This window comes from Myotis daubentonii, chromosome 3 (genome assembly GCF_963259705.1).
Source record: "Myotis daubentonii chromosome 3, mMyoDau2.1, whole genome shotgun sequence".
NCBI lineage: Eukaryota > Metazoa > Chordata > Mammalia > Chiroptera > Vespertilionidae > Myotis > Myotis daubentonii.
This window is the reverse complement of record NC_081842.1, coordinates 197,918,620-197,934,841: the sequence shown is the minus strand read 5'-3', so window position 1 is coordinate 197,934,841 and position 16,222 is coordinate 197,918,620. Positions and strand designations below refer to the sequence as shown.

The 16,222-nt window shown below is 49.1% G+C and overlaps 1 protein-coding gene across 1 annotated transcript in view; it reads left to right on the top strand.

Annotated features, from left to right (window-relative positions):
- The window catches only part of C3H1orf94 (chromosome 3 C1orf94 homolog), a 37,039-nt gene extending 22,280 nt beyond the window's left edge, over positions 1 to 14,759 (top strand). Inside the window, exons 5-7 of the mRNA XM_059686111.1 lie at positions 5,045 to 5,125; positions 8,572 to 8,768; positions 14,460 to 14,759. Of these exons, the coding sequence (XP_059542094.1) occupies positions 5,045 to 5,125; positions 8,572 to 8,768; positions 14,460 to 14,535 (354 nt within the window). The 3' untranslated portion in view covers positions 14,536 to 14,759. The remainder of the gene's footprint in view (positions 1 to 5,044; positions 5,126 to 8,571; positions 8,769 to 14,459) is intronic.
- Positions 14,760 to 16,222: the final 1,463 nt, after the last annotated feature.

Below are 16,222 nucleotides of genomic sequence, written 5' to 3'. Positions count from 1 at the left end.
ATGCATATATATTTTTCTAATTTCTTTTGTCTGATTTCCAGTTCACTCGGGGCTAGGTATTCCAGAGCTGCATTGCTAGCTCTGGCCTGTTCAGTGCTCGGGCTCCCGGGATAGGATGACAGCATAGTCTTTCTTCTCCACCCACTTCCTGTGACTTCCTTTATAGTCAGGTGACATGCATCCTCGATTACTTGGGACAGTTCCAGTTTAGGTCTTTTGTCCTAAAATAATTATGAATAGCACCGCTTTCACTCTCAAGCGTCCTGGTGTGGATGACAAATTATACGGTCACTTCATTGAAACATCTGAGCAGACTTCGCTAAGGCGGCACAGTGCTTGGTCTTGGACTCATAGCTGAAATGAAATGAGTGGCCAGGCAGACACAAAGGGATGGTAAAACACTCAGACAGGGTTGGAAATTTTACTCACAGAACTTATTATTCAGGGAAAATGTAGTTTCTGTAGTTTGTCTATTTAATCTCCCTTAAGAGCTGCCGCCCACTGGGTGGAAGAAGGAAAGAAATCAAATAAATGTCCACTCTGGTTTAAACCATAGTCCAATCCAATAGCTTAATAGTCCCTTAAGGTAGTGCTCAGCTTGTTGGAGAGCTGCTCCGTGTCTGAGATTCCTGTCTCCTGACCCCTCCCTGGCTCCTCCAGAGTGGCGTGTTAGTGTGTGGGAAAGGGTGGGAATGAGCACCAACTGGTGGGTCAGGTTCTTGAGAATTTGCTGCCCGGCAAAGCCCGCACAGGGCAACTAGAGACAGAAATTTGCGGGAAGTCTTCTGGTCCTGTCTCTGTGCCCCTCCCACCGCCCCTTGGTCCCTGTGTCATTTCCTCCTTTACAGCAGAGGGAGAGCTGTCTTCCCAACTCCATATACAGCCTCTCAGAGCTGTAGCCCCTGACTCTTTTTAAAATATATATATTTTTATTGATTTCAGAGAGGAAGGGAGAGGGAGAGAGAGATAGAAACATCAATGATGAGAGAGAATCATTGATCAGCTGCTTCCTGCACACCCCCTACTGGGGATCAAGCCTGCAACCAGGGCATGTGCCCTTGGCCAGAATCAAACCCGGGACCCTTCAATCTGCAGGCTGATACTCTATCCACAGAGCCAAACTGGCAAGGGCGCCCCTGCTCTTAAACGGAGCTAAAGGAGTTTAGCAAAATCTCTCTTTTTCTCTTCAAATTTTTTTTCAAGACTTTTTGTTTGTTTCCTTAAGAGTGCCCACCCTCTCCTCACACAGGACAGAAGGCCTCCTGCACCACCATCAAGGTGATCATGAATCCGTGACCTAAGGGAAATTTAAGCGTGTGCTTTCCACACCTATCATGCTGTCCCTGCACAGGCCCCTGTTCGTGTGCTCACAGATTCAGCAACCCCGTCAGCAATGTTCATCCACTCGTGCTCGTCCACTACTCAGCCATGTCTTCACCTTCTCACTGACACGCTCATTTTTACTTAGTATTTGCTCATGTATTTAAATAATTGTAAAAATCGTTGCTTTGCACTGACTATAGAACAATATTGGCAAGGTGAGGGGATTCAGAGGTGACTAAGCCAGGAACCACCTCCAGCCTGGCACTGTGTGGGCACCCCCACTGCAGAAAGAGAACGGATGGCATCATTTTATTCAGTGTAAACCAGTTCCTCTATTATGCACTCTCAGGGCTCACCGTGCAAAGCTGATTCATCATGGTTTGCTTTATAAAGTGCAGATAATATCTCTTTGCTATGCTGACTCCTTCTGACTTGACCTTTTAGAATAGTGAGATTTGGATGCATATTTTTTTACATTAAGTATATTGGAGTGACATGGGTTAATAACGTTATGTATGTTTCGAGTATATAATTCTATAATACAGCATCTGTATATTGCATGGTGTGCTCACCACCCAGTCTAGTCTCCTCCTATTACCGTATATTTGACCCCCTTTATCCTCTTCATCCTCCCCACCCCTCTGGCAATCACCACACTATTGTCTGTGAGTTTGTTTTGTTTGTTCGTTTGGTGCTTTCTGTTTTATATCCTACCTATGAGTGAAATCATAGGGTTCTTTTAAGCATGAAGGTCCTTTGTCTTAAGAGATGCAAGTGTTTGTGTTGCAGGACTGACTCTGGGTTCCCTGGCTTCTGGGCACAAGCGGTTGGAGGCCCTGGCTGGTAGGGCCCCTGGGTCTTGCAAGGCAGTGTAGGCGCTGACTGGGCCCAGTGGACTGTAGAAGTTCACCCCCCCCCCGCCCCCACAGGTGGTAAAGAAGGACAGCATAATTTACCTTCTCATCATCAAGGGGCCTGGGATAATAACAATAAGTCAGGTTTGCAATCAGCAGCCGTTAAAAGGAATCCTGCTGCTTCCAAGCTGTGTGGCCTTGGGCAAGTTAGGCAAATGCTCTGAGCCCCGGTTTCATTATAATTACAGCAGCAGCAGCAGCCATTTGATCCGGTTGTAAGGTTAATTGAGTCCATGGATGGGAAAGAGCTTGGTAAAACCTAAAGTATGATACAGGTGTTGGTTTTTATTATTATTCAGCTCTGATCTCCCTAGAAAACAGGTCAGTGAGCTCCGCAGACCTGGAGACGCAGAGGAGAAAGGGGGAAACAATTTATCCCACTCTCTTTTCCTGCTTGGCATAGGAGTAAAGGTGAGGTCCCAGATCCAACTCATTCCAAGCTCCGCTGTGGAGGAAGGCAATCCTGGAAGACTAAGTCCCCAGTACCAGGAGCTCCAGAGGCTCCTGGGCTGCTTGGCATGAAGGAACTCTGTTCCCAGTTAAGGAAGGAGGCTGCACTGGGAGAGGCAATGGCTCCAAGCAAAGAAGAACGAGTGTTTATTTACCTTTGCTTGTGATTTTATAGAATTGCAAGTCAAACAGCTAGAAATGTCTTCCCAGTCATATAGGGTTGCTTTTAGAGGACAGAGCAGGGATGGGCAGCTGTTTGTCTTGCACAGATCCGAGGGGTAGCCTATCCCCGCAGACCTGGGGAGGATGGCAGCCTGGGGGCATTGGCTGTGCAAAACAGAGCTGAGTGCTAATGGGGTGGAGGGGATGTAGGAGGGAGTGAAACAGAGGAGCTATATGGAAACCCTGGCCGGCCATGGAGCTCACTGAGGGCTGGGAAGAGGCAGGGCAGCCCCATCCATCTCCCTCTCTGTCCAGGTTCAGGCCATGGCCAGAGTGCAGGGACCAGGCTGTGGTCACGGTGGTGAGTGGGGCTGCCCTAGGCCACGAGGCTTGGAGTAAAAAGGAGCAGGCACACTGGTTTCAGGTGAAGGGGTTGGTGGAAGTGGGAGGCGCTCCATCATGGTCAAGTGTCTGGTGCACAGGAGCAGAGAGCAAGGAGGGGGCTGCGAGAGTACGTGTGCTTTCAGGGGCCTGGAAGAGGGGCACTAGGAGAGTTGGGAGACTTTCCCCCAGGCCCCATATCAGGACCCCATGGCTCTGAGTCAGCCACCAACACGTTGATAATTGGCACAAGGTGAGCCCAGAATTGAGGCAGCATCCAGAGTGAAGAATCTTCTGGAAAGATCCTAGTCTAGGGATGCTTTGAGTATTGAGCTGAATCTTAGGAGGGGACTCTGGATTGGCAGGGAGAGGCAGTCTGAGACTCGAGGGGTCCTGGGCTGCCCCATTCACAGCAGCTGTTCTGTTGTGTATGTGTGTGTGTGGGGGGGGGGGGAGGCGTGTACAGTGAGAGGTACTAAAAAATACCTAACATATGTAGATTCCTTACTGAGTGCTTGGCACTGTTCTAAGCCCTTTGAATGCATTAACTCATTCTTCATCACACCAGTCCTCATCATAATGTCCAGAGACAGGTTTGGTGGGCATATAGACAGCAGCAGAGACCCAAACTAATACACTTGTGTTCACAGTGGCACATTTGTACATGGAAACACACAACTGTGACACAAAAGGAAGCACATGTGCAGATGTGCTTAAATAATCAGGTGCAAACTGATGCACACACACACACACATGTACATGGATACCTCATGTCTTGGGGCAGGATTGGGGTTGGGGAAAGTAACTTAGAAAAGGGGTGTAGACAGCAACAAAGAGAATGTGGCTACCTTCACAGGCTTTACAGTCTTGGACACACATCCTATATAATAAAGAGCTAATATGCAATGGTCATCACACCCTCACGCCTTCATGCCGTAAGGACTTGGCTCAGACACTCAACGCTGGGTAAAGAGGAATGGGGACCAGCTAGGCACAAATGAGCTCGCAAGAGAGGAATGGGGACCAGCCAGGCTGTGGCCCGGGAGAGGGACAAGCCACCCACCCGGTGGTCCCAGGTGCCAGTACCTGCGGCTGCTGCCCGAGCAAAGCCACCCACCCACGGTTCCTAGCAGCTGTCGGTGGCCCAGGAGAAGCTGGCCTAGGTCCTGGGTGCCTCCAACCAGCCAGAGGAGGGAATCCTGGGTCCTGGGTGTGGGTGAGGCAGAGGTGGTTAGGGGCCATCAGGCCAGCAGGGGAGCAGTTAGGGGTGATCAGGTAGGCAGGCAGAGGTGGTTAGGGGTGATCAGGCAGGCAGGCAGGCAGAGGGGTTAGGGGCAATCAGGCAGGCAGACAGGTGAGTGGTTAGGAGCCAGCAGTCCCGGATTGCGAGAGGCAGTCGGACATCCCCCAAGGGGTCCCAGATTGGAGAGGGTGCAGATTGAGCTGAGGGAGCGCTCGCCCCCCGACCCCCATGCGATTTTTGTGCACCGGGCCTCTAGTACTTTTATAAACAAGAGAAAAGAGGCTCAGGGAGGTGAAGTGACTTGCCCAAGGCCACACAGGCAGATCTGGGATTTAAGAGGCAGTCAGGCTCCTGAAGCTCTCTCCTTAAACACTCACCAAGAAAGCAGTGAATCCCTGCTGGACATACTTCCTGTGTGGTGTGAATTGTGCATGCCTGGCCCGATGCCAGCTGGACCTGGAAACCAGTGGGTCTGGCCTACAGGGCTGTGGCATGGAAACTGAGTTGAGTGGCTGCCCTTTGACTGGGAGCCCCTGACCCCACAGTACTGAACCTCTTCTTTTCTCCCCAGGGCCTGTACCCACAACGGGCAGCCAGGATGCCCTATCAGCAGCAGGCCCTGCACCCCCAGCTGGGATGTTATCCCCGACAGGTGAGTAAATGTCCTCCTCACCTTTGTCCCAGCTCCACGAAGGCCTTCAGGCCAAAAGCCTGGTCACCAGCCATAGTTTTTGGCCCATCCTTGGACCAGAGTACACACAGATACCAGCATGCAGATGGAAACAAACAGGTGTCCCCAGGTGATAATGACAACTGGCACTTACAGGGCCCTTGCTGTGTGCCGGGCCCTTGTCTAAGGTCTTCACCTGGATTAACTAATTTAACCTTCACTACCACCCTGTAAGGTAGGTTAGAGATGAGGAAACTAAGGCACAGAGAGATTAAATAATTTGCTCAAGGTTATAAAGTTGGCATATAAGTTAGCTTTTGCTTTGGCAAAAAAAATAAATAAATAATAATAATAATAATAGTAATAAAAAAGAAGACCCCAATATCTCATAGACTTTCAATAATAAATACTTTTCACTCACGGTCTGTGGGTTGGCTGAGCTGGGCTAGGATTCGGTTCAAGCCTGTTCCATGTGTTCTGCTTTGGGTGTGTGATGACGATGTAGTAGCTTCTGCTCCAGCCGCAATGGGTGACACCCCATGTCCCTGGAGCCTCAGCTCAGAGCTGGTATGTGGTAACGTGTGCCTGCCCTTCATTGGCCAAAGCAAATCACATGGCTTTGCCCAGGGTCAATGGGGCTGGGGATTCTTGTTCCACCCCTGGCGGTTTGTCAGTTGAAATACAAGACACCCAGTTAAATTCAAATCTTAGATAAGCAGTGAATAAAGATTTGGTATAAGTATGTCCCAAATATTGCATGGCCCATACTTATACTAAAATATTATTTGCGGTTAATTAATCCATTTGAGATTAAATGATATGTAATTTGACTTTAACTGGATGCCCTGTGCTTTTTTTCTGCTAAATCTGGCACCCCCTACTCCCATGGGAAGGTTGGGGTGAATATCTGCTTGGCAGTATCACAATGGCAGAATTGGGGTTTGACCTTGGGCAGCCTGGCTTCAAGGTCTGTGATGCCAATCATGGTGGTTTACTGCCTCTTATACATACATATAGAGAAATACAGTATCAAAATAAAGCAGCAGAGACAAAAATACAAACACAGAGACACAAAGATAGAGTTATGTACATGCCACCGAGCTGTGTGCGCACCTAACACAAAGCAGCCTGCCCAGAGATGTTGAGTGTCTTGGGGTGGGGGTGGGGGTGGGAGTGTGAGGAAAGGAGCTTGGAACCTGCTGCATGCTCAGGCTGGCCTTGCACCCTCACACACAGGTAGACAAGCTCCACACTCAACTCACAGACTCCTCGGCCTCTCCTCTCTCCCCAGGGAGCCCCACCCTTTTCCTGCAAACTGTAGCTCTGATCTGAAGTATGTTGAATGTTCCAGAGGGTAGAGAAGGGACACAGGTATAGATTACCGTATCCCATGGACCCGGACTGCTGCTTTTTCATCAGTGGGAGCCTTGCATCCTGAGATGCAGAGATGAGAGGCAGTCTGGTTCACAGAATCTCAGCCACGTCACATCCACCCCACAAGCAGTGATACCATCCACCTACTTCCAAAGAGAATATTTCTAGACAAAGTTATGTAAATGCATATATTTGAGAAAGTAATACAAGAACATGACATTAGAGGCAGTCACTGATACTGGTGTCTTGGGTATTTTCCCAGTGATGTCTACTGATACAAACGTCTTTGTACAAACGTGGCCTTCTGGGCACACTATTCTATCACCGCTTTGGTCAGCAAGGAGTCTGTCATGCAGATGGCTCCAGAGCAGTATACACAACTCTGCTTTGTGGCTGTTATCAGTTACATGTAGTTAGGGGCACATTTTTGAATAAAGCTTTTCTCTCATGTCCGTCTCCTCCCAGGTCCACCTTCTCCCCCTACTAAGGAAACCAGGGATATTATCTGCCACACCGACCTGAGAAGTGCCTTCCTGGGTTCTCTGGAAAGCTCTCAAATCATTCTGACCTTTAGCTTATCATCTGGGGGTTTTGGTGCCTATGTCCAGCTTCACCAGATCCTATACATCCACTGGGAGAAATATGGGGAGGGCGTGGGAGGGGCTCAGGGCTCCAGAGGGGCAAGCACCGAGGTACGAAACACTAAGCAAGCGGCTTAACTTCTCTGAACCCAGTTTCCTTGTCTCTGCAATGGGAATGCTAGTGGTCCTACCTCACAGGCTTGTTGGGGTTTAAATGAGAGAATCCATATGAAGGGCGAGCCCTAAGCTCTCAATCGGAGCCAGCCTCTATGAACGGTGCATTAGATGAGGCTGTGCAGGGTGAGAGAGGGCTGTCTGCAAGCTGAATCCCTGAGCAGCCTGGACCCCAGGCTCTTGCTATTGGAGCGGAGGTCCGGCAGCTCCCCCAGTTTTGATGCAGCTTGCCTCAGCACTCGGGGGAGGGGGGGTGGATGCAGCTCTCGCAGGGGAGCGAGGGTTCCCTGACATTTGGAACTGTCAGTGGTGGAGTGCAGCGCTCAGTGGCATTCTAGGTATCCAAGCAGACACTTAGTGGTTTCTTCTTTCCTCCTTTCACTTCCTCTCTCTTTCCTTCTTGCATTCACTCAACAGATGTTTATTGAGCAGCTACTATGTGCCAGGCACTATCTTTGGACTGAAACTATATTAGGAAATAAGACAGATGGGGTTCCTGCCTTGCCAGGGGCATCATTGTAGGAGCTCCATTTTTGGTGGGAGTATGATCCAGGTGGGCTCCAAAACCCCACTGAGCTTTTTTTCTCTAGGGTCTTGACTGAATTCCATTGCCCTTTTTTGGCCCTTTCTCCTGACTCACACTGTCCAATACAGAAACCGCTAGCCACGTGTGGCTACTTATATGTAAATCAACTAAAATTAAGTAAAATGAAAACTCAGGTCCTTATTCACATGTCACATGTCAAGTACTCAGTAGGCACAAATGGCTGGCGGTTAATGTACTGGGCAGTGTGGATATAGAGCCTTTCTAGCACCCAGCACAGGAGTTCCCACTGGGCAAGGCTGTCTTATACTTGGACCCTGCTGAGGGCCTGAGCTAGAAGCCAAGGATGTTTCAATCTCAACAGCTTTTTTTTTTTTTAGATGAAGACTTAAAGATGAATAAGGGGCTTTGAGGATAGTTATTGACAGAGGGAAAAGGGGATGTAGGGAAGAGAATGGAAATGTTTATTTGCTAGTTAGTATGTCTCAGACTCTTACATCAGCTGACTCAATCCCCATACAAAGGAGATAGTGTTTGCCCATTTTACAGATGAGGAAACTGAAGCTCAGCTAAATTCAGTCACTTGCCAAGCTCATGTATAGAAGTTGAACCCTCTGCTTTTACCATTCCAGCATGTTGCCTGAGAGGCACAGGGTCGCGCGATAGGGCTGGGGTTAGGGTTAGGGTTTGGGGAGTGATGTTTGGAAGCGGTGGGCTCTGCTGGACCTCACCCCTCTCTCCTCTCTGACCTGCAGGTGACACCGTACAACCCAGTGCAAATGGGACAGCAGATTTTTCGCTCCTCCTACACCCCTCTGCTGAGCTACATCCCCTTCGTCCAGCCCAACTACCCGTACCCTCAGAGGACACCTCCGAAGCTGTCCACCAACCCCCGAGACCCTTCCCCCATGGCAGGAGATGGGCCGCAGTTCCTCTTCCCCCAGCCTTATGGGTGAGTCCTTGGCCTGCACTGGAAGTCTAGCTTATCACTAGATAGAAAACTGCTGGACAGGGGAGGAGAGTACACGGTACACGGGGCCTCACTGCCTGGGGGATGCCCTCGATCTGGATGCCCTGTGGGTCCTGGAAGGACCTGCTGTGGAGGCGAGCAGGGTCTGGGGCCTGGCGGGCCCCTCTGTTGGCCACTTCATTTCGGGGCTGCACTGCACAGCCCATAGTGGTGGCATCCAGCACAGCAGGTGGCGGCTGGTGGACCTGGCGCATTTGCCTTTACCAGTTTGCTTGGTTTATAGCAGGACGCGGCCAGGTAATCCTCTTACAGCTCTCCCCCACTCACTGCCCTCTGAGCTCCTCGCCAGGCTAATCTCCAGAACATCCCATTGACTTCGCAGCAGGCCCTGCCGAAGGATCTCCCGTGGCTTATCAGGGCTGCCCACGTCTTCCCACCAAAGTACCCAGGACAGCAGAGGAGAGGGGCTGAGCAAACAGCCCACACAAACTCGACCGGTTGGCCGAAAATTCCACACCAATTTTCCATGCTGGTTAGGTCATACATTTCTGTTTGTTGTTTTAGTGTAATAACACGGAGCCGCTCACTCCCACTCAGCAAATCTTCAGCTGATAGGGCCGTCCTGAGAGACGGGCAGAGGGCTCCTGCGATTCCGAGTCTCCCCGGCACACCCTGGGAAGCCTGTGCCCAAGTTTGAGGAGCTCGGTTTATAGAACTAGGGCCAAACTGTAGTGTTGACGTGTGTCCCCAAACTCTCATCCTTTCAAATCAGCGCTTCCCCAAGTGTCTCATAAATGCTAGAAAGAGGTTTCTGTAGTCAGATCTGTTTGGGAAAAGCTGTGTGAAACAAAGCTAAACACATTTTGTAACTGTTGGAATTCTCAGATCATTTAATTTCCAAGGGTGCCTGGAAATGTCCAAAAGGGTAATCGATAGTGTTATTTTAACCCAAACCCCACAGCCCTGTTTTTCTCTTTTTCTTTTTTCTTTCATCTTCCCTCCCTCCCTCCCTCCCTCATTCCACCTTCCCTCCTTTGCTCCCCATTTTTCTTCTTTTTTCTTGTAGGACATATCAAGAAGCTCTGCATTAATTCACATAGTTCCTATGAATTTAGCCTGGGGGAGGGGCATAGGTGATTAGGACATAGTTCCCCCCTTCTGAGAGCTGAGAGTGAGTGAGATGTGGGCACATGATGTTAGAGCCGTGATATAGTGAAGACCACCAAAGTGGCCCGAGGATGTGGCAGGATCTTTTCTGGGTGGACAGTGAGCAGCGAGGGGAGAAGGGCATTCCAGGCGGGAAAAGTGAGGCCCTGGATTCCAAGATGTGTAGCAAGCTTGAGGCCTGGGCAATAAAGGCGTCTGGTTGAACGATTAGATTCATCCCTGAAAAAGGTGGAAAATAGGATTGGAAAAAGGCGGCTGGGACTGCATTCCTAAAGGCTCCTAGCTGCTAGACCTGGGCATCTAATGCAGATTGGTGCATATCAGAATCAATAGATGGGCTGGAGGGCAGAGAAACAGGAGAGAGGGGGGCGTGTCTGGAGGTGACTGTAGGGGTCTGTATGAGAGGTTCTCGCCTCCCTGGAGGTGAGAGTAGATGAGAAGGCAGAGGGATCAGGACAGACTACCGGCAGGCCAGCAGACTTCCCATATTCCACATTGTGACTCTGAGCTCAAGGGAAGAGAGACTCACTGTAAAACTGGCTGTATGTACTTGGGAGGGAGCGTGATATTGAGGTCTCATCAGTCAGCACTATGGGAGCAGTAAGAGTAGAGGGTTGAGACCAGTCATGGCGAACCTATGACACGCGTGTCAGAGGTGACACATGAACTCATTTTTTTGGTTGATTTTTCTTTGTTAAATGGCATTTAAATATATAAAATAAATATCAAAAATATAAGTCTTTGTTTTACTATGGTTGCAAATATAAAAAAATTTCTATATGTGACACGGCACCAGAGTTAAGTTAGGGTTTTTCAAAATGCTGACACGCCAAGCTCAAAAGGTTCGCCATCACTGGTTTAGACCCAGTTGCTGGTTGTCTATAGGGGCTGGGAGAGGAAAAGGAGTGAGCAGGAGACTTAGGAAGAAACAGTCTTAGAAGCGGGAGGAAGCTTGGAGCCAGGTGGACACACTGTGGGCAAAGGTGCCAAGTGGCAGGAGTGGTGGCAGTCTGCAGGGTGGAATGGAGGCTGCTCTGGGCAGGGAAGACCTGGAGAGTGAGGTCGGAAAAGTGAAGCAAAGTGTGTAGGACTACGGCCCCAGAAGGAACAATTTGTTCATTCAAACAGTATTTCTTGAGTGTCTTTTATGTGTCTAGCACTGTCCTAGGCACTGGTTACTGGAGTGAACAAGACGAGGTTTTCCTTGTCTCATTCCAGGGGGAGAAATCGGCAGCAAGGAAATAAACAAGCTGCACACAGGCCAGGTGCTGGGGGTGAGGGGAGAGGGAATGGAGGGAAGTCTCCTGAGCTGAGATCTAAATGAAGTGAGAGAATGAACCAGGCATGTATGTGGGCGATGAGCAGTCTGGGCAGAAAGCAGAGAAAGTGCAGAAGCCCCACAGGGGAACTGTAGCTGGCACACAATGAGTGGGAGAGAGCGAGTGGGCGGAATTGAAATCAGAGGAGTAGCCAGGGCCAGACTAGGTAGGACCTGTAGGCATGGTACGGAGGGGTTTTGAGAACAGTGGGAAGCCACTAAAATGACTTTCAAACTGGTGAGGACATGGTCTAGTTTTCTATCTAGAGAAGGTGACGTGGGCCGAGGTATGAAGCATGGACTGTGGGTCAGAGCCCTCGCAGGGGTGCAGGAGAGCAGCTTTTGTGCCGTCTGAGGCAGAGGGGCTGGTGGCGGGGACTGACGCAGTAACAGTGAGGCAGGAGTCTGAAAGCTCTGGAGTGTTTATTGTCTCGGTGGAAGGACTTAGTGATGGTTGGCTGTGGGATGAGAGAGAGAGGAATTGAGCATGATTCCATTTATAACTTGAGTGAGTGGGTAAGTGGCGATGCCAAAAAGCCAAGTTCAAGAAGGCTACAGCGAAGATCTGTTGACTAAGAGTTTGGTTTGGGATATGTAAAATCTGAGATGTGAGTGGAGCCACGAGAGGCAGATGGCGGTACATGAGTCTGGGGCTCAGGGCAGGGGTTGGGGCTGGTAACAGAAACCTGGGAGTCATTAGCATATAGATGATATTTAAAGGCTTGGGATGGGATGAGATCGCCCAGGGAGTTCGTGTACATAGAGAAGAGAGGAGGCCCAAGGACGGAGCCCTGGGCCTCCAGCACGTGGAGAGGTTGCGGAGATGTGGAGGAACCAGCGAAGGGTCTAAGGCGGGGCCTCATGAGGTGGGAGAAGATACGGAGGAGAGTGTGGAGTGCAGGAAGCCAAGTGAAGAAATTATTTCCTGGAGCAGAGAAGGAGGGGTCACGGGGAGATGAAAACAAATCTCAGGCACTTTAGAAGGAGCACTGAGCACAGCAGTGGTGTCGGGTTGGGTGGCTACCAGTGGTCCCGGATGGAACAAGGTCTAGGAGAAGCTGCTCTGGGCGGGAAAGGATCCAGGATCCAGGTGGAGAGTTTAGTCTCGGAGACAAGGAGGGTCAGCGCTCCCTCTGGGTCAGGAGCAAAGGAGAGAACCAAGAGACTAAACCATACAAAGTGGGAGAGGAAGGAGCAAGTGGCTCGTGTTCTCAGGGAAGGATCAAGGGAGCCCTTCCCTTGGTCAAATCAATTTGCATATTTAATAATGCAAATTACTGAATAGCCATACAACTTATCTTTCAAACAACAATATTGAGTTAAAAGGAGCATAAGTAATAATTTACTGGAAATAGCAGCATAGAAACTGTCCCACGCAAACCAGGACAGGTCACCTCGCTCAAGAGGCAGCTCAAGCCTGCCTTCTTCCTCCAGGAAGCATTCCTTGATAGCTCTCCACATGGGCCACCTCTCCACGTGGCCACCTCTCCACGTGGACCACCTCTCCACGTGGGCCACCTCTCTACGTGGGTCGCCTCTCCACGTGGGTCGCCTCTCCACGTGGCCACCTCTCCACGTGGCCTACCTCTCCACGTGGGCTACCTCTCCACGTGGCTTACCTCTCCCCATGGCCTACCTCTCCACATGGGCCACCTCTCCATGTGGGCCACCTCTCCACGTGGGCTACCTCTCCACGTGGCTTACCTCTCAACATGGCCTACCTCTCCACATGAACTGCCTCTCTTCCTGGCCCTCTAGTGTTCATCCTGTCCAGTCCATACCCTTGGCAGTTGATCTGATCAGAAGATTTCAACATGAGAAGGGCCTAGATGCATAGGGTGTGGTGATAAGATGTGAGGTGTGCCCTGAGTAATTTGTTACTGGGAGTTATTAAATATGAAATATTGGTTATGGCCTTTATTTTATAAATCAGAGTAGAATCTAGGGTATCTCTATAGTAACATCACTGTCAATCATTTATATTTTAATCTGATTTTTGAAAGAGAGAAAAAGAGGTGTGGTTACTGCCAGCATTAATTGCTTATCAGGCACCTGCCTTGTGCCAGGCCCCAGGCTGGGCACTGGGTGTAAAATGGTGGCCAGTCCAGATAATGTCCCTGCTCTCATGGAATCTATTTTAATGAGAAGGGAATTAAACCAAATCTGAAGCCTAGTTGTCCAGGGACACTTGGCAAGCAACAGATACTGATAGAAGCGGAGGCATTACAAATTAATGTGGTTTATTCCCATTGCTTCTCTCCCCCACCCTGCTCCACCTTTGTCGTTTTGTCAATTCATGGCACAGTGCCATGAATGTGCATATCTTCTGTAATATGCATCTACCCGGCTGAAAAGTGACTGAGAATCCCTGGATTAGACTAAATCTAGTCATTTGCTCTGCTGCAATTCATACTGAGCTCTGTCCCCATTCATCCAAAACATCCTAGCAGATGGGTGACGAAATTGCAATAGGATCCCAGAAGTGTCAGTAAATGATTCCATCTGGAACAGGCAGGGGCGGTTTCACGGAGGAGATGGCTTTTGAACTCTCTATTGAGGTGTACCTGGGAGAGAAAGCATATGTGTGCGTATTTCTGCTCTTGGAGGGTGGGGCTCCGATCTTTGTGGCTCTTCCTTCTCCGAAGGTCTAGCAAACTCCCAGGCACTCGGTGATGTCTCATTGCTCACTTCTTGAGCTGCTTCTGAAACAAAGAGTCCGGGTGAGCCTGGCGCTGATGAGGCATTGTCTGAACTTCCAGATCTCACTCTGGGACTGGGATGCGGCCTGATTTCTGTTGTGGGATTTCCTCAAGGGCACACCTGGTCCTTTAAGGCAGTCAAAGTGGCTGCAGGACCACAGGAAGGTGCTCAGATTCAGTGAGGCTCCCTGCTTTGTGGTTCTGGACATGATGAGAGCATAGGCTTCATAGAAATAATCCCTGCAGACTGCTGGGGGCTTCCTGACCTAAGTAAGTGGCAGAAAAAGCTCTTTATTGTCCTCCAATTGTATCCGTTTCATATTTTATTTTCCCACAGCCATGGCACTTTTATTATGCTAGAGCTTTTAGCCTCCAAGCCTGCCATGATCGTGACAGTCTTTGACAGCCACAAAATTAAAATATTACTTTTCCTAATATCTCCACCAACATTAGAATTTCATCTTGACACCCATCATCTTTCTCTTCCAGGTTCGGCTCGTCGTCTGGTGGGCCTCTGCTGAACACCCCCTATTTCTCCTCCAGTGGGAATGGCATCAATTTTTAGATCTCCTCCTCCTACCTTAGCCCTTGGGCCGGGGCTAAGGGCTCTGGAATTCTGGCTGCTGCAACAACTTGGTAGGAAGTTTGGAAAGCCGAGATTCTGACCAGGTCTCAGACAGAAGACAGCAAGACCAGACTCATCTATTGACCAACACTCACACACACGGCCCAAACCACACCCCGTCCCCCTCAGCATCATACTCACTTGCTCAACTACTTATGCACCTGTATTTAGCTAACAAGAGTGATTTTTGTTTTTGTTGTTGTTGGTAAAATAGAAGTAAGACACTTAATTTTAGAAAGTTTGTATTTTATGATAAAAGTATGAGCTGCTTGAAATAGAATGTGTCTGTCTGTTTGTTTTCGGTTTGCGGCTGTTGTTATGTTCTGCATAACCTTCATTGTTCATTTTTCCAACGAGACTCATCATTCACTTAGGACAGGAAGAGAGACCACGAGCTGGAGTCCTGAAGTGCTAGTCTCTAAAAATGGGATCCCAGAGGTCCTAAACTTGAGGGCTTCTCTCTTCTATTCTGTGATCCCTTCACTTCTCAACATTCCCATTGATGCACCTCAGGAATAGATGAAAAAGAGATGCACCCTCCTCTGTCCTATCAGGTGATAGTTTTACAGAAAAATTCTCTGGACACAAGATGGGAAAGTGTGTCTTGGAAATGAATTCAAAAAATAATGCTAAATGTGACAGTCATGACTATCCATCCAGTGGTTGTCTATCAATGCTACACTCCAGGTCAATCTCAAAACTGCACCTAATGGCACTTCTCTTGGATCTATTTCAATCAACATGTTTTTTTCTTTTAAAAAAAGAAAATCCTCACCCAAGGATGTGTTGGTTTTTTAAAAAATTGATTTTATAGAGAGAAAGGGAGAGAGAGAGTCACATCAATGTGAGAGAGAAACATCAATCAGTTGCCTCCCCTATGTGCCCTGACCTGGAATTGAACCCACAACCGTTTGGTATACAGACAACTCTCCAACCAACTGAGCCACCCAGCCAAGGATATCTCAATCAACTTTTATCAGTGACTTGAATAAGGACATTGAGAGCTTCCTGATCACATTTACAGAGGACACAACTCGGGAAAGAGGAGCTGACCGGAACCAGTTATGCACATGTACTTGAATTCTTCTATGCTCTAGCCATTGCAGGCATCACTAAGCAACCGTTCCCTGAACCTGGACAAAGCCACAGAATTATTCTCCTCGCAGTGGTCCAGGCAGCCATCACTGATCAGGGCTGGTCTAGGAAATGAAACCCATGTGCCACTCTTTGGCAAACTGTAACAAGATGAAATTCAACAGAAGGTTAATCCAAGAACCTACTTTTGGGTCTAAAAAATAAACTATGAATATACAGATGGACCAACACTGTCAACTCCAAGTTGCTCTATCCCCAACCCTGTGGGTCATCTGAAAGCTCAACCCCACCCTGGCTGAGGTGAGAGCCAGGTCTGGGGAAACTAGGAGCTTTAATCCTGATAGTAATGAGCAGCTGGGGCCTGGAAGCCACCCATGTCCCGGCATGTGGGTTTAAGTCCAGTACCCACAGGGACATTTCTCTTGCTATCACAGTGTGACACCATTGGCCTCACTGGCCTTTTTTTCTGGGTCCCCAGAAGCCAATTTCTCTCCCAAGTTTTCTTAGGACTTAGGCCTCATCCATAGTATAA